At 53.0% G+C, this 23825-nt stretch overlaps 1 protein-coding gene across 1 annotated transcript; it reads right to left on the bottom strand.

Annotated features, from left to right (window-relative positions):
* Nucleotides 1-740: 740 nt before the first annotated feature.
* TTC22 (tetratricopeptide repeat domain 22) lies at nucleotides 741-23403 on the bottom strand. The gene is made up of 7 exons (XM_072974373.1): nucleotides 22214-23403; nucleotides 9500-9555; nucleotides 9180-9295; nucleotides 8417-8535; nucleotides 6928-7089; nucleotides 3608-3760; nucleotides 741-3081 (listed from the first exon to the last, which is right to left on the bottom strand). The coding sequence occupies exons 1-7, from the start codon at nucleotides 22778-22780 to the stop codon at nucleotides 2545-2547; spliced, it is 1710 nt and encodes a 569-aa protein (XP_072830474.1). The 5' UTR covers nucleotides 22781-23403; the 3' UTR covers nucleotides 741-2544.
* Between the last annotated feature and the right edge of the window lie 422 nt (nucleotides 23404-23825).

Below are 23825 nucleotides of genomic sequence, written 5' to 3'. Positions count from 1 at the left end.
GCCTGTGTGCCAAGCTCCATGCAGTATCATGGGGCTGAATCAGATGTGGTCTCTGTTGAAAAGAACCAGAGTTGGGTGGGGACAACAGACATGTTGACATCATTATGATACAAGGACAAGGGACTACATGCAACATAGTGAGACACAATGCCCCAAGAGGGACCTGTGCACAAAACAAAGTGATTAATGACTGCTGGAGATTTGGCAAGTCTTTCTGGAGGAAGCACCTTTGAGCTGAGCACTTGGGATAGAAATTATAGGAAAAAAGCCAGCAGAGGAACAGGATGCACAAAGGCACAGAGGTAAGGTGGTTTGGGAGCACGGAGACCAGTACACTGGGGGCAAGAAGCGGGGTCGTGCTGTGTTGGTGATCACAGACCCAACTCCAGACTACCCGTGACACATCTCCCAGGAAGCGCTGTGTCCCAGGAGGCTGCACACAATGGGGCAGATCTGGTTCAAATCCTGGCTTTTCCCATGCTTATCTGTGACCTCATTCAGTGTCTCAGTGTCTGCACCTATAAAATGAGGATCACGATGCCGACTGTTCAGCACTGGTGAGAAAATTGAATGAGCTTCCATGTATGAAGTGCCTTGCACATGGGAGGCAGTCCTGGAAATGGGGTTTCCTTTCTCTTTTCAGCTCCTGGCCAGCATGCAGAAACCCCTGAGAGAAGCTCTAGTGGGTGGTGGTTTGTCGTTCATACAATTAATGTGAATGAGATTATCAGAAAGAAAGTTTATAAAAAAGGTCTGGCAGGAGTAGGAGGCAATGGAGGGGGAATTGCATGACTCTGAGGGCAGGAAAAGTAAGGAAGGAAAGAAACTGGGAAGCCTGGGAAAGGGACAAACATCAACAACTTTCCAACTTCGCCAGCAAACCACATTGAATTCAGTTTGTCTGGGAAAGCAGAAGAAAGAGATGGATTCCTGTCCTTAGGGAGGTCACAGGTCACAGTCACGGGTGGAGAAGGGATGGGGGAGAAGTGGACAGGGCTGTGTAGGCTGCGTGCTGTCCAGTCATCTCCTGGCTTCTGCTGGAATGGAGATGAGAGGAAGGAAGGAGGGAGAGATCACACCCAAAGTGATGAGCCATGATGAGCTATAAGGTGGAATTCAGGGGCCTAAGGGTGGTCTCACTGCCCAGGTTTCACAGGTGCCTGGAACACCAGCATTATCCCAGTGGATGTCAGCGTGCTCCAGGTGACAGGTGACACATAAACCCTTAATACATAAAACACTTAATGCTTTAGTGTTTCCAGTTTATTAGCATTTTTCCAAACCTGAAAAGTGCTGAAAATTGGAGGGACAGGGGGAGGGAGGCTAGGAAGTGTGACTCTGAGAAAGCCACTTTCATTCCACCGCTCTCAGCCTCTCCATGTGCACAGTGAGGGATTGGAGTGCATGATCTCCAAGGACTGCACTTTTCAGTCTGTTCTCCATCTGTTACTTGGGACATGAGAAGCGATGTAGGGAAGCTGGCCTATCCCTAGTACAGTCTGAGCATCAGGAAAATGAGCAAAGCAGTGGGTATAACTATTAAAAAAAAAAAGGTCGGGGGAGGAGAGTACAAAATAAACCACAAACCATTACTACAGCAAGGAGTCTTGCCATTGCAGTTATGTACAACCAGCATTCCTGCAGTCTGGAAAGAACTTAATCTGGAGTTTCAGGTTAAATTCGCTCTTGTGAGTAGGGCCACAAGAATCCAGCTTGGCCATTCTAAGATTTGCTGACAATCAGAGCCTAAGTCTTTGACAATAAAATCCCACATCTAAAATTCTACAACTACGATTCCAAGGGTGTAAAATGCCAAGATTTTCTTCACTCTCTTGTAGGTTTGAGACTGGCTGCAGGTGACACTTCCTGATGGGTGGGGTCTCTAGGTTCTGCCGAGAACAGGGAAGTCAAGCAAAGTTTCTATTGATAGGCTTTATTTCAGGGAGTTTGGGGGCCTTTCAGTCTAAGCTGACCGAGGATGAGGCCTGCTGGAAGACTGCTAGAGAGTCAGGAAAGGGCCCTGAGCAGCCAGGTGTAGACCACCGCCCCGCCCTTACCTGCTCACTGATGGCTGTGCCCTCTGCTCTAGCCACAGCTTCTTCGGCTGCAGGACCTGACACCTACTCCACTCAACTTAAGTAAAGGGAGTCTTATGGTAAGGATGGAGAGTGACTCACGGGAATCCAAAGACGGGCACTCGAGGACTAGAAAGTCGCCAAAATGGAGCCAATTATCTTCTGTATCTTTTAGGAGACTCTCAGCCATCTTGTTTCTTCTGCGTATTTGCATAATTTAGTCCTTCGATTTGGCAGTTTCCCAGTGGCCCCTCGCGTCTGCCTCCAGCCTCCCTTGCTCTCCTGAATCAGGCCCTTTCTCCTCTGTGATGACATCAAACCGCCCCAATGTCTCAACTTCCCGGTTCCAATTCTCGAAAGAGAATCTGATTGGCTCCGCCTACCCGCCAGCCTATGGCAGCGAGAGCCGGTTTCCAGCACCCAGACCAGGTCCAATCATTTGTGGGCGGCGCCCCGACGGGACGGGGCCTCAGAAGGAGTAGGCTCGGCGGCCCCGCAGCGGGCCTGTGCTTTCGCCCTTGCGCTCCATGGTCTCGAGGAGCAGCCGCACCAGCGTTGGCCGTCCCTGAGCCACCAAGGCCCGGGCCAGGCCCAGCACCTCGCCCGTGTGGCCGCGCCACACGCGCTGCAGCTCCTGGCGCAGGCGCGCCGCCGGGTACTTGTCCTGGGCACGGCGCAGCCACGCGTCCACCTCGTGGCCCAGCTCGGCGTCGCTGAGCTGCGCCTGGCTCCACTGCGCCAGCAGCGCCTCGAGCAGGCAGCGGAAGCCTTCGGTGTGGCTGGAGCCCGCGTCGTCCAGCTCCACGGCGCGCTTGAAGCAGGCCGCCGCGTTGGCCTCTTCTCCCTTGATGCGCAGGCACTTGCCGCGCAGCAGCTGCAGCTCCGGCAGCGTGGCGCCCAGCTCCGACTCGCCGGCCTTGGCCAGGAAGACCAGCGCCTGGTTCAGCGCCGCCTCGTCCACCGCCAGCAGCTCCTGCACGGCGTCCACGCCCATGTAGTAGTAGACCTGGGGTAGCAGTGGCGGGGTGAGCCTTTCTCCCCTGCCATCGCTGCTCCCCGCTCATACCATTCCCACGCTTGCTGTTTCAAAATTTCCATGCATTCATTCCCACCCTCCTTCCTTCGACAGTTATTCATCATAAATGTTGGTACTGCTGTCCTGGAGAAGGAGACAGTACTCCAATTCCAGTTCCAGCCCCACGGCTCTTGGCATTATAACCTTGAGCAGGGCAATCTCTGGGCCTCAGTTTTCTCATACCTAAGATATTGTCATCTCTTGATAATCATTCCCTGTACACAGAAGGCACTTCTGGATACGGAATAATGGTCCACCCTTTCTGAGTGCTTAGAAAGAACCGGTCCCTGTTCTGAATGCTCTAGGTGTATTATATCCTATAATCCTCACCATGGCTGCAGGAGGTGGGTACTATCCAGTATTCCTCCCTGTGTTCTCAGTGCCCAGGCCTGGCCTGGCAGAGAGTTAATAGGTTTTTTCAGTAAGCCATGCTACCCAAGCCAAGAGGCTGCCTTACCTGCCCGATGTCCAGGTAGGTCCTGAAGCCTGGGCACACCTTGACCACTTCCTCGAGGTCGGCCTTGGCGCAGGCCAGATGGTTCCTATCAGGTATGCCCCCAAGCCCCATCTTGCCTCGCTCCAAGTCGTGCAGATAGGCTCTGATGTGGATCTGCCCAAAGAGTGTCCGCTCAGAAAGGATGCTCCAAGCAAGGACCCCTGCCCTCCTTTCTACCCCCCACCCCAAAAAGCCTGTTTTTCCCTCAGCAGCAATCAGGGAGGTTCTATGGTTCTGTGGAAAGCCCCTGAGACTGGAACTTGGGAGTCCTAGGTCCTAGTCGTGCGCCAACTTGGGCTAGCCACTCCCCTTTCTGGGCCTTAGTTTCCCTCTCTGTACGAGGAGGGGGTTGGATGAAGTAAGAGCCATTCATTCACTCACTCATTCATTCAACAAATGTGTATTGAGTGCCCACCGTAAGCCAGTCCCTGTGCTAGGTATTGGGGTGCAGTGGTGACAAGGCAGATGAGGTCCCTGCCCTGGCAGAACTTAACCTTCTAATCAGGGAGATGATCATAAACAAGTAAACAGGACCATTTCAAGTGGTGACAAGTGCTGTGAAAAAATAAACAGGGTGATGGGATAGAGGGGACTGGGGGAGAGGGGTTATTTGAGATGAGATGGCAGCACTGATTTTGTGAGAGTCTACATAAGCAAGCAGTGTGAGAAGAATGGCAGGGGGCCCCAGCTTACAAGCATCACGTTACAAATGATCCTAGATCTTTGCTTTCATCACCACTTCCTCCCTTTTCCTCACATTTATTTGAAGCATTCAGAAAATCTAGAGATTCAGGAGGGATTGTGAAGAGGTGGAGAAGGAGGAAGGAAAATCGGGTCATTCTGTCCTTTATGATTGGATAACTACATTCTGTTGATTCTTATTTTGTGGTTGGCTATATTCCTTTGATAACCATGTAAGTTTAAAAAGCTAAAGCTCTAATCTGTTCTTAGAAACAATGATAAGTACACATATGTAAACTAAAAAAAAAAGTGCAGTATATTGTATATATGTATTTACATGCAATATATATGTACAGTCAAACTGTAATAATTCTACCTAATAAAACTGAAAAAGGAAAAAAGATGAAAAAAAATTTTTTTAAATAAACAAAGAAAAAAAGAAAAAAAAAGAAAAAAGGGGTCATTGTTGTTGAAGGTATTAGTGCTTTATAGCCGTCTGGGGGCTCTGGTTCTAAGACAGCTTCATGGGGTGGGGGTGGGGTGTGAGTGGGACACTCTGGCTCTGGAGCCAGTTGGACTTGGCTGAATTCCATCTCCTCCCTCTCTTTATTAGCTTGACCTCTGTGAGCCTCATTTCCCACATCTGAAAAATAAGTACACTAAAATCTTCCTTGAGAGTTACCATGATGTTGGAGAGAACACATTCTAGAAAGGACCTAGCACACGATAGGTACTCAATTCCTTCATTCATTCATTCAACAAATAAGTCTTCGAGAGCCTGCTGTGTGCCAGCTTCTGTTCCAGGTACTGAGGCTGGAGTAGAGAGCAAAACAACGAAATCCCCTGTCCTTACGGAGCATGTATTTTAGCTGAGGGGAGAGACAATAAACATGCTGAATCAGCAAGTTGTATGTTAGGGAATGATAAGTGCTAAGAATGAAAAATCAACCAAGACAGGAGGACATGAAGTGTTGGCGAGAGGTTGACATTTTCGGTAAGATGGCTGCTAGGAGCTGCCTTTTCTTCAAGCCCTCAAGAAGGGAGGGAGGAATTGGATATTTGGGAAAAGAGGTTCTAGGCCCTGAGGCCTTAGGAACAGCAAGGACCCCCGTGGGGCTGGGAGAGAGGGCGCTGAGCCAGGGGTGGCTTGAGGTAGTGGGCCAGGTAGGGCCTTAGGGTCACAACAGGGATTGAGGCTTTTACACTGAGCTCCCTTCCCTTCTGTTCCTTCCTCCTCACTATCCCCTGCCTCCATCCCGGTGCTAGTCTGGTCATCTGAGTAGTAAGCATGACCTTTGGAGGTACAGGGAGGCAGTGAGTGTAAGTACAAGCCAACCTATGATGGGGGGGAGGAGAGTGAGGTCTGAGTTCCCACTAACTGAATGCAGGACCTGGGGAAGGTCACTGCCTCTCCGAGCCTCTGTGCCATCCTTAGTAGAATCTGGCCTCTCACAGGGTCTTGTGAGGATTAAATCAGACTACAAACGTGAAGTGTTGGGTGAAATGCAGAGTGTTATGGAAAAGTGTTATTATTTACTAGTAGGAGTAATATTACTATTGATAATGATCACATCAACTGCAATGAGAGAATTGACGGCCTAGTACCTGCTGGTAAAATGATTGTGTCATATGGGCCAAGACCAGGAGAGCAGATTCACCACCATGTCTCGTGAAAGGGAGTGGAGAAGACTGTTTAGCCTGGAGCAGTAAACTCAGAGCTCCAGGGCTCCATCCCCAAGCAGATGGGAACTGTGGGGGCTCCAGAGGGCAGATGTGGGACCAGTTGGTGGCAGCCAGAGGGAAGCAGCTCTCAGTAAGTTAGTAATCTGCAGAACTGAGCGACCATAGTGGATGCCTTGAGAGACAGTGAGCCAGTTACAAATACGCCTAATAATAGTACTCAACCGCTTATGAACTCTATGTGCTTAGTGCAGAGTTTTACACACAGATTCTAGTTTAATTCTCTTAACAACTCTGTGAAGCAGGTACAATCACCTCCAGTCTACAGATGAAGAAACTGAGGCTCGGAGTTTGGGCAAGAGTATTTTGTCTATGGTCTGGTAGCATGTAAGTGGTGATGTGGGCCAAGACCAGTGGTGTTCAGAGCCAGAGCTCTGATCTACGACATTAGACCACCTCTAACACACCCTGCGCCTTTCACAAGCACTTCCCGTGCTCCAGGCACATGCTTTAGATGTTACTTCACTTAGTCTTCTGATAACTTTTTAAGATAGATGTTATTATTCGTATCTTTGGGACCGGAGGTCTGGAGGGGTAAGTGGCTTGCCCCAAGTCCCACAGCAGTAAGTGGAGAGGCAAGAATTCCACCGGGTTAGTCTGACTGCCCTGGCTGCTAATCCAGGACGAGGCTGGCGGGCCGCTGGCCAGGTCATTGTGGAAGGGATGTGCAGTGGGGGAAGCTCCTTCATTCTCTCACTCAGCAATCTTAGAGAACACAAACTGTGAGCCTTCTGACGCCTAAGCCCCCTTCCACCATGAAGGCCCTGTGACCCATGGGCTCTGGCCACAGGGTCTTTGCCCCTCGCCCCTGTTGTCCAATTCTTGATGGCAGGATGAGGTGGAGCTGTGGGTCCACTCACCTTGGCCCTTGTGCAGTATGCCTGCCAGTTGAGCTCTGGATCTCGTAGGACGTCCAGGGCCATGTTGCAGGTGCCAATGGCCATGTCTTGCTTTCCGAGGAAGTGGAAGATTTTGGCCAGGCGATTCAGGATAGGGGGTTGGTCCTTGGCAAGCTCGATGGCCTGGGTAAGGGAGGAGGGTAAGAGCAAACCATTCGTCAGGTTTGCCAAAACTGGAACCTGGTCTCTGGGTAGAGCCATATCACCCCAAGGCTCTTATTCCTCAAATCCACCTGCCAGTATGTTGGGTCATATCATCGGACCTAACATTTGGGAATACAACTCACTGGCACTTAGCTCCTAAGTCCCTGATTCACTGCTATGCTCTCTGCCAAGTTCACAGGACAGGTCCAGTGAATCCCTCCAGACCCCAGGCAAACCCCTCTTCCTCACACACATCTGGTGCATGTCCCCCCCATTTTCCCAGGGCAGGTGGGAAGAGGGCGAGAATCAGCCTCTACCTCCCCCATCCTCACACAGCACAGTGTTTCTTCTGGACACAGCACTTCTCCCCCCAACACTGTATTGTTACTGACAGCTGCCTGCCTTGTGTTCATTGCTGCCCCTGAGATGGTGAATTCCTGTAGAGCAGGGGCCCCATCTTCCACCAAGGAGGGGCAGAGGCAGTGTGTTAAACTGGACACAGCTCTCGGAACACACTTGAACCAGCGTTTATGCTCCGCTCTGTTCTAAGATCTCTCATCAAGAAATTGCTCACTATTCACCAGCAAACACTAGGGACATGCCCCATGCAGGGCGTCATGCTGAAAGTACAGGGGAGTGAAAATTACAGGGTCCTTGGCCTCCAGGAAAGACTTCAAAACTGAGAAAAGAGTGGAAACTGCCACATAAACATGGTGCCAAGAATAAAGCTTGAACAGCTCTTTATAGTTTACAGTGAACAGTTTCGTCCACCACATCCTTTGAGTCTCTCAATGTCCTACAAGGTAGACAGATCACGTAATAGATAAGGAGGTTCGGAGATGGAAGTGAGTTGTCTTAGGGTCTTGTGACCTGTGGGTATAGCTGGCATCTGGACCCCAGTTAAACCCATCTTCTTTCCACTGTGCTCCTGGGGATGGGGAGGGACATGTGAACAAAGACCCGAAGGAGAAGAGCCTGAGGATATATCAGGGAAGTTATGAATAGCTTAAAAGTAAAAGCCTCAAGAAATGGGCTGGGGCCAGACTGGGTGTGGGGAGGGGCTGATTCATAGGCAAAGAGGACAAGGGAGGACTTTGGTTTTGTTTGGGCGGATAGAAAGGTCTGGAGTAAGAGCACTTCCGGAGTAGGGGATGGGTGCGGGGATGACACTCAGAGAGGCAGCTGGTTCTGGGAGAGGAGGCTGGGGTCCGTCCTGGTTTGGAGAGTGGGTGTGGCTGGGGGCACATACCTTGCCAAAGCAGTCCAGGGGGTGGTTTGGAGAGTGGGTGTGGCTGGGGGCACATACCTTGCCAAAGCAGTCCAGGGGGTCGGTCCCTGAGAAGCCGCAATCGTGGATGCCCATGGGGGTGGTGGAGAAGGTGTCCTTCCTCTCTAGCAGCATCCCGAGGTAGCACCAGGCCAGAGCTGGGGGTGAGGGCAGGAGAGGGGCCTCAGGAAGCAGCAGGGTGGAGAAAGGGAAGGGAGCCACAAGGAGGGAGGGGCCGGCTCCCCTCCCAGGGTCAGCCCCCTGGAAGACAAAGGGAGGCTCAGTGGCCTGAAATCACCATGGGCCACCCAGGGATCGAGAAAAACAAGGGTGGGGAAAGGATGAACCATTTCAGTGCTTATTCTGTGTTTACTGTGTCACATAGGATGCCTCCCTTTCTCCTGCCTCGAACTCTCCCCCAGCTCTGCAGTTCTAATCCCTGTGAGAAAATGACTCCTCTCCAACACAGCCTTCATTCCCCCAACCACAAAATGGGGAGAAGAGACTGGAAGGGGGAGAACTCTCTCTCTTACCCTCTAGGTCACAGACACAGACAGACCTGGACACATGCGCTTGTAGTCAGCACATTCTGCAGTCGGCACGCTCACCTGTACCAGATGTGTGAGCTCCTTGAGATGAACAAGTGAGTATGAGAGACAGAAGGTGAGGAGAGAGAGAAACAGGGTCCAAAAAAGGGAGACAGTGCTAGAGTTGGGGACAATGACAAGACCGGCAGGGCTAGTGACGGAAACAGGGAGTACCGGGCAGAGGCTGCCCTCCCACCAGTCCCCATGGGCCCTACCTCGGTGGTGGGGTTCTGAGGACTTGAGGACTTGGCGGAGCAGGGCCAACGTGCGGTTGAAGGCTGGCAGCCTCTTCTGCTCCTCACTGCCCAGCTCCAGGAAGATGCCATCTAACCTGTGGTGGAGAAGGGGATTCGGCTGGTCAGCACCCTTCCAGCTGTCCCCAGCGGGGCTGCAAGTCCTCCCCAGGCCGACGTAGGGAGGGGAACTCGGGGAGCCCTTGCCATGAAGATGGGCTCAGTCATTTCTCCCCTGGGTTCCAGGCCCCACCTCTCCCCATCTCCCTTCCCACCTTCCCATCCCCACCCCCCAGCCTGACCTGATGAAGAGCGTTGTCATGGTGAAGTACCAGCCCCTTTTCTCCTCCACTGGGATCTAGGGAAGCAGAGAATGGCTCGTACTGCTGTTATTAGGGCATTTGGGACATTGTTCATAGATCCCCACCCTTTCCGTGAACCCTGTGTAGCAGCAAGTATACCCTTGATCATAGTCCTGGCTCTACCACTGGCTGGCTGGGTGACCTTGGACAAGTCACTTCACTTCTCTGGTCACAGAGGACTTGACAAGATGACCTGAGTAAATGCTCCGAGCAAGGTGCCCATTACCAAGCAGGCATGGGTTACATCTCCTTTTTCTGTCTTGCTTTCCAGGCTAAGCTCCCCTCCCCTTGGCTCCCAGACCTGTGCTCTGGATCCCCCTACTACAGGGCCCCTACTCCACAGGTCACTCTCTTTCTCCCCCAACCATCTACCCGCTTCTTCCCTTTGGCACCATCCCTTAGCTTCCGCCTTCCTGAGAAAGCCCCTTTGGGCCTGTGAGTGAGTTCGGCTGAAGCCCAGGACCGCCCTGAACTGTTTTTCCATTGTTATTCTTGCCAACTTTGCCGTGCATTTAGACTGACTGGGGCACAAGATAAAATATTTATGCCGTTATTTATGGGAGTAGCTGCTCCTGCCTCGGGAAGGAATTTTAATGAAAACCAATAAAACCCCCAGTGCATCTCAGCGGCTCTGCCTCAGGCTCCAGCCCCTCCCTCCGCATTCATCTCCCTGGTTGATCTCTGGTCTCCATTCTGCACTCACCCCACCCCCAACCCGTAATGGCCTCCTCAGCTCAGGGCCCCCATTTTCCCTCCACCCCCACCCTCAGCAGCTAGGATGAAGCCTTCAGTCCAGCCAGCACTTCTGGGCATCTGTGCTGTGCAGCCCTGTGTTGGGTGTTCTGGGGCAGTGGTACTGAATGGGTCCTGCACCCTAGCCCACATGGGCTCACAATTGGGCTGGGGAGACAGACTTAGGCATAAATCACAGGGTTTGACAGAGTGTCTGCCACTTGCCAGGATCCTGACACCCATCATCTCAGTCTCACCACAACTTATAAGGGGCCCCTCCTGAGGTGCCCCTGCTGGCTCATCCCCGCCCCTTACAGACCCAACACACCTGCTCGCTCATCCCATTTTACAGGCACATAGGTTCAGAGAGGTAAATTGACTTGCCCAAGGTCACATAGCATGCACGAGTCTGAGCTGGTATTTGAACTCCATTTATTAGTTTTCAAAGCTCACGCACCCCTCATGGCACTGGCTTATCAATAACCATAGTATGAAGCAGAGTTTGATCAAGGCCACGAGGGAGATGCAGACAAATGCCACAGGACAGAGATGCCACTTCCAGCCAGGAGACTCTCAGGAGGTCTCACAGAGGATAGGCTGTAAGGTGGGTCTTGGACAGCAGTGGTAGTTCAGAGGGTGGGGTGGGGGACAGGGACATTCCAGACGAGGGCTCAGCATGGCGACGTGTGGGCAGCTGGTGAGCATGGAGCACGGTGAGTGGGAATGGGGTGTGGGGGGATCTAATGCTGGCAAGTTAGGCTGCGGCTGCTCTGGGGCGGCCTTGGATGGTTCGGAGGAAGAGAGGAAGGGAGACTTGTGAGTAGATCCCACTGAGTGGTGTGACTGCCCATAGGGGCGAATTCTTGAATCCAGGCCCAAGCCTGGTCTGGAGGGAAAGCCAGCTGAAAGACACAGAGCAGAAGGAACACCAGGAGCTATGGGAGAAGGTGTCCTGCATGATCCGGAGGGGGGCCCCCCCAAGGCTTCCAGAGGAGGAGGACATACTGGAGCAGGGTTCTCAAGGGCAAGGAGGAACCACCCAGGTGGGTACAGTGAGAGGTGGCATCAGATGGAGGGCACATCATGTGCAAAAGCTCAGAGATGAGCGAGCAGGTGTGTCGGGGCTGTAAGGGGCGGGGGATGAGCCAGCAGGGGCACATCAGGAGGGACCCCTGAGTGGCAGGGTCAGGACCGGGAGGTCATCTGCAAGGCAGTGGGGAGCCATGGAAGGGGTTAGAGCTGGGGAGTACTAAGATCCAGTGTGTTTTTGCAACCACATCACCTTGAAGAGTTGTCCTCTTACTTAGGCGGCAATATGTATATGGGGGCTTTAGCTGGGAACAGGACTGTCTGGAGGGGAGAGCGGCGGGTCCTAAGGATCAAAGGGCACCCTTGAGAGCTCAGTGGGGAACATCGGCAGAGGCAAAAGGCTGGGATGGGCTGCCAGATAACCTTACCTGCTATACCTACACAGGGCCTGGGATGTGAGAAAGGGACTCAGATTCATGGGGCACCTACTGTGGGCCAAGCTGGCCAAAGACCTTGATATAAAGTCAGGACCTGACTGTGTGAAGGACCAAAGGCATGTGTGCCTCAGGCTCCCTGGCCGCCTGTAGGTGTGATCTCATGACCTCTGGCCCCCTGCCTGCTTTGAGGTTGGCCAAACTGAGTCATAGTGGAGAGACGGAGAACCCGCTTCCCCTTTCAGACTCCTGAAGAAGAGGTGTGGCCACAAGGACAGCAGGTGTACTAGACCAGGGGGGGCTGCAACGCACACAGCAGAGGCTTGGGTGGCCAACAGGCCTGGCCACATGAGGCAGGTGACCCTGGGCAGATGCACTGCCCCTTAGATGCTGTGTCCTTATCGGCAAAGGGGCATTGTGAGTAGTGTGCTACAAATGTTGCCCCCTTTCTCCTAGTTTGAGTCAGAGCCAAGAGGGCTTATGGGGTCTAGGAGGCTGCTTTGCCCTGTTTCAGTTCAAGGTGGGGCAACAAGGTCTCAGGCCCTGGAATCAGAGCCACCCTAACTCACCCTGATCTCCAACCTCTGCTGTGCTCCCAGGGCCTCAGGTCTTCTGTGGGGCCCCAGGACCCTGCACCCTTCTCGTCTCCATAAGTTCCCAGTGTTGGAGAGCAACGTGGTGTCCAGGGCTGTCCCTGGTTCGTAGCCACTCCCTTGTTTCGTATTCAAGATGCAAGAAATTCTGTGTCCAAACCACACATTTAGTACATGACAGAGCTGGGATGTAAACACATGCCTTTGTAGTCCTAGCCCCAAGCCTTGTCCATAGCACTCAGTTATCTTGATCAATCTCCCTGTTGTATCTCTGAGAACACTGAGACTGCAGAGGTGAAGCAAATTCCTAGGGCACACACTAGTTAGTATCAGGACTTAAAACCTAGTGGTTTCACCACCACTCTAAGTCTTGAGTAATTCAAGAGGTGGTTAGGATTTGCACTAAGCGAGCAATACTACCACCTGGTGGCAGAGTGCCTGAATTGCGGGGCAACCCATATAGGTTAACTCTCCTTCCCTTCATCTTGAAGACGAAAACTGTTTTCGGAGAAGTAGCTACCTGAGTGACATCTCCATGATTATTCCCAAGCGTGGCCCCTCCTCAGATCCCACTTTAGAGTACCGTTTGCAGGAGGGCTTATGAGGTTGCAGCTTCAGAATGGAGTTAATGGTATAAACAGACCTGGTTTGAGGCCTCATCGTGCTTGAGTTCTAATCCTCTATCCCTGTGATGAAGCTGGTGGAGACCATTCACTCCGCTGTGCAATTCTGGTCCTCAGATGGGCTGTCTCTTTAAAAATCCATCTGGTTGTAACTGAAGCAGTAGCTGAAGCTGTTACCAGGGGCAACCTGGCAAGCCACGGTGCGTTAAATTAAATTAAACAGGCCTCTGACTGCCCCCTCCCTTCCTAGAGAAGGGAGGGGCTGTTTCTCCTCTCTCGCAGAGAATGAAGTTGCTGTGAAACCTCTTACTGCTGCAAGGAATTCACTTCCAGAGTTGATGGCTCCCAGAGGCAATCTGTTTGGAGGCAGCATGGGAGGGGCTGACAGGACCACTGCCTGGAGAGGGATGTGGACTGAAGGCCTGCCCTGTGTGGGCTCAGGCAGGACACCCCACCCTTTCTCTTGTTCATCCTCATCAGGACCATAAGCCGGGGGCTCTGGGTCTGTGAGGGGCACTGGCCAGCATGTGAGTCAGCCCAGGTCCCAAGCTAGAGGGGCTCACATTTGGCTGCTGCTCCATGGCAGCTCTGTGGGAAGGGGCGGGGCAAGACCCAGGCACCAGCACTGACCTTGACTGGCTGGCTACATCCTGGTGCTGGCTGAGGGGGATGGTGAGGCACAGACCTCAGGTGAGGGTTCTCAGGACATTTCCCAGCTCCTCTGAGGCCCCGACTAGGAATTCCCTCATTTTAGTGAGGCTCAAAGAGGCAGATACATGCCAACTTCACCTGATATTTCAGGCCAGGTCTCTCTGACTTCATGTTATTTCCCCAAAACTTTGCTGCAGGTGTTTGTACAGCACTTGCCACAGACAAAGTGCACTCACACAGATGCCATGATCCTGACAGCCCTGCGTGGAATGTAAAGTGGGTTCTCATCTCTGTCTTAATACAGATGGGAACACTGAGGTGAGATGATGTCCTCAAAGTCACATGGCCAGTGTCAAAGCCCAGAACGAAACCTGAAAGTGCTACCATTTTTTTTTGCTATACTAATAATAGCACATTTTATTGAGCACTTACTATGCACCAGGCACGTAGTTTACAAGTGTTAACTCCAGGGTTACCTAAGAGGTAGGGGTTATGATTATCCCAACTTTACAGAAGAGGCAACTGTGGCCTGGAGGGGCACAGCTAGAAGGTCGCAGAGCTGGGAAGCCAGCAGCCTAGCCTCAGGGTCCCTGCACGGAACTACCCTAGACGAGTGGTTCTCAAAGTGGGGTCCCCCTACCAGCAGCATCAGCATCACCTGGGAATTTGGTAGAACCGTGGCTCTTGGACTGCGGAGAGCCGAGTGAAAATGGCAGGCCAGTGTATCTCTTTTTAAAAGGGTGAAAGGATCAGCAGTTGTGATCCTTGGGGAAGCCTGAAGATCCAAGCTGCTACAGCTGGAAGGGTAATCCACAAAGGTAGGTGAGCTGGCAGAGCCTGCAGAGAAAACTGGAATCAGGACTGGACATTACAGTGAGGTCTGTGCTAACTCGGCAGATAAAAGGATGGGTCTTGGCTGGCTACTCCACTTACTTCAAGAGGTGGTCCCCAAAAAAGGAAATGTTGTGGGGGATTGGCTATTTTAGAAGATTTCAATGGAAGATCTCTTACTATACTAACGGCTTACAAATCTCTGTGTCTGCCATACAAAGTCCTTATTGGTTCTTAAGGAAAATATTCGCCTTGCAGTTCAAACTTTGCGCCTAGTGACATTGTACTTTGCCTTTCAGAATCAGTTGCTGAGAGCTGACTAATTGTCTTTCAGGGGAAGGGGGAAGAGAAGGACGAAAGAGAATGAACATTTCTCGAGCATGGACTGCCTGCTGGGCACTTTACTGCATCGTGATACTGAATCAGCACAGCGGCCGACAAGAAGTAATGCGCCCTCCTCCTTCCATAGGTGAGGAAACAGCGGCCAAGAAAAAAGCTGCACGGCCAGCCCCACAGCCCAGAGGGAGGTGCCAGGATACAAGTTCAGATCTGCCTCCCCTCAACATCCTTGCTCTTTCCACTTCATCACACGACCCTGTGACTGGCTGATGCTGCAGAAACAGAAGTCACCAGGTGGCAGGGCCTCAGGAATATGTTCTTCCTGCATAACTGGAATGTCCTCTGATGACACAGAGCAGCCTCTAGGCTTTGCACACGGAGCCCCGCCCCCTCCCCACCTGGCTGGCCTGCCAACCGTGGGGGCAGGCACCAGAAAGGCTGGGCAGGGGTTTCTCTTCCCCCATCCAGCTCCTGCTTCACTGGGGCTGGGGAGTAAACAAAGGGAAGGGATTGGAGTTCCACCCTTGCTTCTACCTCCCCCAGGGACTCAGGAAAGACCACAGGACCAGCCTGGACCTCAGCTTCTGCATCTACAAGTGGGGATGATCCCCTTGGCCTGCCTGTGTCACTGGCTTGTTGATGGGAGTGGTCAGTGCGACTGGGCAGGGGCATTGTGGGGACGGGTGATGTGCCATGGAGGTGAGTCAGCTATTCAGCCCCAGCTCGGTTCCCTGAATGGTCTTCAAAGATTTTAAGATTGGAGAAGATCGACTGCAGCTCCCCTTCGTCACCCCTTTTCTGGTCCTAGGTCTGATAAGACACACTCATGGCTGTGTGCCCTTGAGCAAGTCATTATACCTCTCTGAGCCTCAGTTTATTCATCTGTAAGATGGGGTTAATAACAGTTCTGATTCCCTAGCATTTCTATGAGGATCAAGGGAGATAATCTAAGAAAAGCAGCACATGAGTGCACAGGGCCGAGCTCATCGTCCAATGTCACCCAGCTCCTTTCCTAGCTGAACCAAATCAAACCACTCAGATTTGTGTTGCGTGTGTGTGCGTGTGCATGTTTGCAAGCACAATGGAAGGATAAACCCTGCCAATGATCTCAAAAGTTGGAGATCAACTCTAAAGCCCTCAAAACACTGTCCCCAACATTCATTCCCCAAGCGGTGATTTCCCACCTCCCTATGTGTGTTTATGTGTTTTCTTCTGTCAGAATGTTCGTTCCTTCTCCCATTTCTCTGCTCTCAAAGTCCTTCCTGAACCTGAAATCACTCCAGCCACCACTTTAGTCCAATAACAGAGGAGAAAATGGATAACAGGGAGGGGAGATGACTTGCCCAGTGTCCCACAGCCAGTTGGGGCAGGGCCAGAAAGGAACCCAAATCCTAGTCCTCAAGGAACTCCCAGGTTCTGGAGCTGGCCTCCCTGCTGGCAACAGAGCTGTGTGTGTGTATGCCGGGGACCCTGGGGTGCTGACCAGTGGTGAGCCCTTCCTGCTAGGTCCCCACCCACTGGGTGCGGCAATTGCTTGGAATGTCCACGCCTTTGTTTGTGAGGCTGGCTGCCGGCCTCCCAGCACTGCCTCCCTCCCCGCCTGCCCCAGCTGGCCGGCTGAAATCTAGATGGCCTGTGTGCACTGGGTCACCTTGGGCAAGTCTCTTCCCCTCCCTGAGCCCCATTCTGTCCTCTGCACAACAGGGAATCACAATACCCAACAGCAGCTAGTGTGTGAGGTTGGAATAAAAATCAAATGTGCTAATGAACATAAATTTCAGATCTCTGTGTCTCGTGCACTGGCTGGATAAGTGGGCACTCACTGTGGTGGTGGTTCCTATTGTTGCCCAGGGTATGCCCTGGACCAGGAGCAGGGGTGAAGGAGCTGCATGTGTGTGTGCGTGTGTGTGCGTGTGCATGAGTGTGCTTGTGTGTACAGTGCATGTGTGTGTGAAGCCACCAGTATTCCCGGAAAAGGGGGAGACACTCAAATAACTGAGTTAGTGTGGGACAGAGATACTGTTTCTTAGAGAAATACACGTTTGAGTTACCTTATTTTAGAAAAATAGTGAGGGGGGAGGGTATAGCTCAGTGGTAGAGCGCATGCTTAGCATGTACAAGGTCCTGGGTTCCATCCCCAGTACCTCCGTTAAATAAATAAATAAATAAAACCACCCCCCATGAAAGTCAAACAAGCAAAAAATAACAGGGATTTTAAAACTAAAAAAACAAATTAAAGTTAGCAATAGTCACAGACTCCTCTTGGGTGTCCAACACTGTGGCGGACAGTGTGTAGTAGAGACAGAGGAACGCCCAGGACAGACAGCTCCCCTGCTAGGGGGCAACACAGCATCCCTTGGAGACAAGCCAGAGGCTGAGAACAGCTCTGCTAAAGAGGGAAGCTGAGTTCGCTGGGGCGGAGGGAGGACCCCAGCGTGGTCTGCACCCTGCCTGGAGCCTTCTGTGGTCTCTGGCTTAATCCTCACAGCAACCCTGTGAGATGATGTGAGAATCCTATCTTGCAGATGAGGAAACTGAGGCTCAGAGAAGTGAAGTGACTTGCCTGAAGCCACCTGGTGATGGAGGCAGAATTTTAACTGAGTCTATCTAATGCCAAAGTGTTTGCTCTTAATACCCACTCGGCCTTGAGACTCCACCAAGAATCCATCTGTGAGCGTGTGTAGAGGGGGGCTGGGGGGACGGGAGGAGTGACGGATAAAGCAACCTGCCTCATCGTATTTTTTAACTTGAGGATGGGGAAAGGGAGGGAGTGAGGGCTGAGGAAGGAAGTCACAGGCACTCTCCCACGCGCACGCAAACTCGCTGCTGATTTTTGGATCGCGGTCTGAATGACTAGCTGCTGTGACGTTTTCTCTTGTAACTTTAGTCGGCAGATGAGCAGCGGTCATTGACTCTTTGGCTGCTCTTAATTCTTTGCGCTCTGGGGGCTCCTCCCTACCTGGGATGGTCCCAGCCTCCTCGGGACGGAGAATCTTTTGGAGCTGCAGCATCTGGTGGGTCAGACCCCCGGCCGCCCACCTCAAGCTGTGCTCCTGTGGGTGGCGACTGGGGGATCCCATGGCTGTGACTTCACCGTCCTGACTCCTCCTTCCCCAGCCTGACTCTGACTTCACCTCTGCCCTCATCCTTCCCAACCCCCTAATACATGGCGACCCTCTCGCCACTTCTCCACATCTTCCACCCTAGATTTCCAGGAGACAGCCTGTGTCGGGGCTCCCCTCACCACCCCGCCAGACATCTGCACTCCACTGACCGCACCCCACTTCTCTGACCTCCCAGAAAGAGCAAAGGCTTTGAAATCACATGGAGTGGCGTAGAATCTACTGCCACTTACTGGCTCTGTGATCAAGTTACTTAGCCTTGCTATGCCTCAGTTCCCACATCTGTAAAATAGGATCAGAGTGTTCTTGTGAGGACCAGGATAAAGTCTGGAAGGCACCCAGAGAAGAATGTTCATGAATATTACTATGTGATGGTGTGTGTTGTATGAAGGAAGGTTTCAAGGGGGAGGTGATATTTGAGCTGAGTTTTGATGGATGGAGTTTGCTTTCTAGGCAGAGGGGAGGGTACCTGCATAGGAAACAGCACGGCATGTTTGGAGAAGTATGGGTAGTTTAGAGTTGCTGGGATGTAAGGCTCAAGGGAAGTAAGAGGAAGTGCAGCTGAGAGAGGGCAGGACCAGACTTCAGAGACTCCATCAGCAGTTCTTCAGGGCTACCCTGTGCTCCTCCCCGTGAAGCTTCCAGCTGCCCTCTCTCCAGGCCTCGTCCTTTGCTCTAGTTCTGCTGTCACTAAAACCCTCAGGCTCTGCAGGCCCCTACCGCAGGACCCTCACACACACCACGCCCCGGCTGGGACTGTCCTTGCCCCGTTCTTGCCAGTACACTCCTGCCTCTCCCAGAAGCCTCCCTTAGTCACTTGTGCTGAAAGGAAGTGTTCCCTCTCTGAAGCTCCGTTACTGTCATTCTACCCCCAGGACCTGGACTTGCCAGGTCACTGCTGATGCCAACATTGGTTCTGATGCCTCCGAAGTGCACTTCCCTTGTCAGTCTCTGGGGGTCCTGTTTTTGGTTTGGAAGCTACAGTCTCTGCTGTACAGCACTCAGAGATGACTGTCACCTGTCACAGGCCAAGTAATGAATGCCTGTGGCCTCAGCCAGTCATAGCACACCACTCCACAAGACGGGGCTCAGGGAAGGCTAGTTAATGAAGGAACAAGTGTTTGTTCCTCCCTCTGTCCATGAGCTTCTAAAAGGAAAGAGTTCTTAAAGATAGGGCCTGACACAAAGTAGGTGCTCAATAAATGTTAAGATGCTGAGCATATGCCTCTTGGACACGCCCAGAATTTACCAGTTTATGGGCACTTTTACCTCAAGATTTGATTGTATAATTGCAGTAAGCTGAGGCAGAGGTCACCATTGTTGACTGTTTGTAAAGCAGACACTGAGAACAGGGGTGGAGGGTGACTTGCCCAAAGACACACAGCAAAATATAAGAGCTGGGAGCTTGAACCCAAGCCTCCTGCTCTAACTAAACAAAATCATCACTGTCATTCTGATTGTGACTATTTCCTGAGCATCTACTTTGTACCAGTTACTTCATAAGTATGATCTCTCCTAATCCTCAGATGATGACATGGGGGGCTCAAATCTCCAAATTTCTCCTGGGATTTGAGGAGCCAATCAGTGCAGACCTGGGGAGCAGCCGCTGGGCCAGACTCAAGGACATGGCACAGGGCCTGGCGGCCACCTCCCACATAAGGCAATTAGTTTCCTCCCTGGAGTGCCAGGCAGTGCCCTGCTTGACACTCTCTCCTCTAAGTGGCGACTAGTGGGGAGGGTGTGACCCCGTTGTGGCTGGGCTGACCAGCGTCAGGGAGGGAGGAATTCATTCCACCCCTACTGCCTCCCTGCTCACCTCCTCCAGGAAGCCTTCCCCCTGTGAGTCCCCTCCTGAGAGCAGTAAGGGACCTCAGAGACCATCCAGTCTCCGCGACCGCCCCCCCACTTCACAGATGGGGAACCCTCAGCCCAGACAGGAGCAGGCCCTGCGGCAAGTGGCACTGCAGCTGAGATGAGAACCCCTGCCTCCTGGCCCCTAGTCCAGGACTCTTCAGGCCCCGCTTTGAGGCTGTGACCAACATATACTAAGCCAGCCATGCCTTCCACTGAGGGCAGCTGCATTCAGGACCTTGGGCTCAGGTTCTGAAACAGGAGACCTGGGTCCCTGTTGGCTCCACGTGATGGCCACAGCTACACCCAGCCTGGGGTAGAGGCGGCTCTCCCAGGCCAGGAGAGGCAGGGGTCATCTGTGACCCTGCTGTCTCTGCGCAGGCTCTATTCTATAGAGGTGCTTTCCCCAAATATCAGCTCTTAGTTATGATTTCAACCAAATGATGATGTCCCCATTTTACAGATGAGGAATCCTAGGATACATGTATCACTATTATTCCCATTTCATAGAAAGAGAAGCTCAGCAATGCTAAGGACTGACTAGAGGTGAGAGCATGGGGGACTGGGGTTTGGACCTGGACTGTCTGACACAAAGTCTACTGTCTTAACTTGCACCCTGCACTGTTCCCCTTAAGTCAAGTCTGTGCCCTCCACTCAGCACTCCCTGAGGTCTTGACTCCACATTTCCTCTTTCAGGGGAGCCGAAAGCTTTGGTGGAAAAGGTTCCAAGGGGATGTGCAGACACTTTGTGAATGGAGCCATCCTACCCGCATGTGAAGGCTTGTTGTCATTTATACATCACAAATCTACACCATTATTAAATGTTATCGTCATCAGCTCAATTTTGCCTGTGCTGTGCCTTCAAGGAAAAGTTATGGTATCTCTCTGAACTGTGGTTTCCTTTTCGGTAACAGGAGGATAATGCCATCTACATCATTTGTCTGTCATCCAATGCAAGCAGCCTTTGGGATGGCCCCTAGTCATTACCCACTGCCTGGTATCCATGCCCTTATGCAATCCCCTCCCTTTGCATGTGGGTGAGACCTAGTGACTTGCTTCTAATGAACAAAATGTACCAAAAGTGATGGGAGGACCTGAGGGAGGCCTCTGGCCAACAGCCAGTGAGGAACTGAATCTTGCCAACAGCCATGTGCATGAGCTTGGAAGCGGATCCCCTGCAGCTGAGCAAGCCTTCAGATGAGAACACAGCCTAGAGGTACCCAGCTAAGCCACGCCTAGATTCTTGACCACAAAAACTCTGAGATAATAAATGCTTATTGTTCTAAGCTGCTAAGTTTTAGGGGGCATTTGTTATACAGCAGTAGGTAACTCACAACCTAGTATTTGCCTACACTGCACATACATTCATTCAAGACACATTTGTTGAGTGCCACTGTGTCCAAGCACTGTGCCAGCTATTGGGTTTACAGTGGTAAACCACATAGATGTTGTCCCCACTCTCAAAGACTGACCTCAGGGTTGATGTGGGGAGACACACTTGTAAGTGGACAGTGTGAGCAGTGCTATGGGTGCCCAGGGGCAGTGCCTGACCCAGCCTGAAGTCAGTGGAGGGGATGTGTGAGAGAAGAACCTTCTAGGCAAGGGTGAAGCAAAAGGCACCTCAGAAAGAGGCCAAGAGAATGGCAAGGTGGGCTGTAAGGAGCCCTGGCCCACGAAGGAGCAAGGGGAAGTAGGCTGTGGCAAAGGCCTGGCTGGAGCAGGGAACATGGCAGAGGGAGGGCAGAGAGCAAGATCATAGAGGGTCTCCAGTGCCCACCAGAGAACCTTGGACTTCTCTGCCAGGCAGTGGGGACTCACTGGGGGTTGTAAGCAGCCAAGGCACACAGCCAGCAAGACTGAGCAACATGACACTGGCAGCAGGGTGGAGGAGGAGGCAGAAGGGTCAAGCGAGAGGACAGGAATCCAGGCAGGATGATGGTGACCACACCAGTACAGGCAGGGAATGATGGAGGCTGGAGAAGAGTGGATGGACCTTAGCTGTAAGAGGAAGCAGAATGGATGCGATCTGGGGTCTGAGAGGACAGGAATGGGGGATGAGGGAGAGAGAGGAGGTAAGAATGCTGCCTTTTTCTGCCCGGCTGGAGGCTGTGCCTTTTACTTAAGTGGGTGTGCACAGGTGCAGGGACAGGTACTTGCTGGGAGGAGCAAGATGAGAGAGATGAGTTGGCCTGTTGAGTTTGCGGTGTTGTCAGAAAAGAAATTTAATCAGGTTAACCCGCTAGGAAAGGGCCGCCCCTAGCCCAGCTGAGAAAAGCTTCAGTCGTGGTCTGAGACCCAAGGAGGGATGCTGGAGAGGAGAGGCACACTGGAAAGTTATTCTGGTAGCCAACGGGTCAGGGTTTGGGGATAACCTGGGGGCCGGGGGCGTCCCTGCAGACGTTAGGAGTCATGACCCCAGACCCCCTCAGCCTGAGGAGGGGTAACCCACCTGCTGTGCGTAGCCCAGCGCCTTGTCATAGAGCGCGATGCTGGCTTCCAGCACTCGAGCGCGCTCCTCCGGGGTGGCGCAGCCCACATCGAAGCCGTGCGCATAGCCCTGCTCCGCCAGGCAGCGCGCCGCGCGGAGCTGGGGGTCCCCGGCGGCCCCCTGGTCCCCCGCCAGGCCCATGAGTCCAGCCAGCCTCCCGGCGCACGCCTCCTCCTCTTCCTCCTGCCTCAGCCGCCCATACACGTGCGCCAGATTGGCCCAGGCGTTGAGGTTTCCGGGGTCCTCGCGGGCCACCTCGAGGAAGCACTCGCGGGCCTCGTCCAGCTCCTCCAGGTAGAAGGCGAAGGCGCCCAGGAGGTGGCGCACAGCGAGGCGCTGGGGGGCTGCCGCCAGCTCCAGCTCCTGTCGCAGGCCGTCCCGCTGCAGCTTCAGGTCCCTGGCGCGGAGCGAGGCCGGCGAGCGCGGCTCGAAGTTCAGCTGCATCTCCAGGTGGAAGTGGCCCGGGAAGTAGTCCAGGTCGTTGATGAGGGCGTCCAGGTTCTTGGCCGCCGCCTCAGGCTCCCCCATGGCTGCCCCGCGGCTCCCCGGGCCTCGCGCTGGCCCCGGAGCCTGCCTTGGATGGGGGCACCCCTCAAGCGAGCCCGGCGCGGGAGGCGAGGGTCAGCGCGTGGAGGCCCGTGGAGGCCCCAACGGCGCCGCCCGCCGGTGGGTGGGTCAGAGCGTCGGCTCCGGAGCGTCCTGTGGGTGTTTCAGCTTTCGCTGCTCAGCGACTTTTAGACGCCCGCATTGCACAACCAGGTGTGCCAGAAAAACAGGTGTAGTGCCAAATACGAGGCGCGCAAACCCCGTACATGGCAAAAGGAGTGCTTCTTTTTTTTTCACTCTCTCTGCTCAGCAGTTGAGGAAACTGAAGCTCAGATGAGGAACAGGACTTGCCCAGGTCACAGAACTGGGTGTGCCCAAGTAGGCCTGGAATCCAGTTTGCTGAACCCCAGCCGAGCGCTACTCCACCCTCTCTGTGAGCCCGCTGACTCAGACAGTCAGGACTGGCCCTTCCAGCCGCGCACGGAAGCCACCCTCACTCCTGCTGCTGTCCCATCTTCTCCGCAGTCCCTCAGGGTTCTCCTACCTCTGAATGGAGCCTGCCATCTCCTGCGGCTCTTCCTTGGCCATTGTTTATCAGGCTTCCCAACTTGGAATTTCTCTGCTTCCTTTCTGCCCTGCACTGGGTCCCAGTGGAAAGACTATGGGGCTCCAATGTGCTGGCTCTAATCCCCAATCATGTGTGACCTTGAATGAGTCACTGCATTATCTCACACTTCATTCTTTCCTCATCTGTGACCTGAGGGTACTATTCCCTCCTCCACAACTGGGATAGATGTCACGGGTAAACCTGGTAAATGTCACTCTGGATGACTATGGCCTCACACTCTTCCTGCACTCCACCTGGGGCTCAGTTTCCTTGCTCTGGCATCAGTCCCCTACCCTCTGGAAGACTGGACCATGCTCTCTGCCACAAGGCTGCTAGTCCTCCAGGACCTGGGTTCTGTAGCAGGTCTGAACTCTGGAGTCCCTCCCACCTCTCATTCCACTGGGGCTGAGCTCCTGAGAG

Source organism: Vicugna pacos, chromosome 13 (assembly GCF_048564905.1).
Source record: "Vicugna pacos chromosome 13, VicPac4, whole genome shotgun sequence".
In the NCBI taxonomy this organism is placed as follows: Eukaryota; Metazoa; Chordata; class Mammalia; order Artiodactyla; family Camelidae; genus Vicugna; species Vicugna pacos.
Note: the sequence above shows the minus strand (reverse complement) of the source record. Positions and strands in the feature narration are given on the sequence as shown.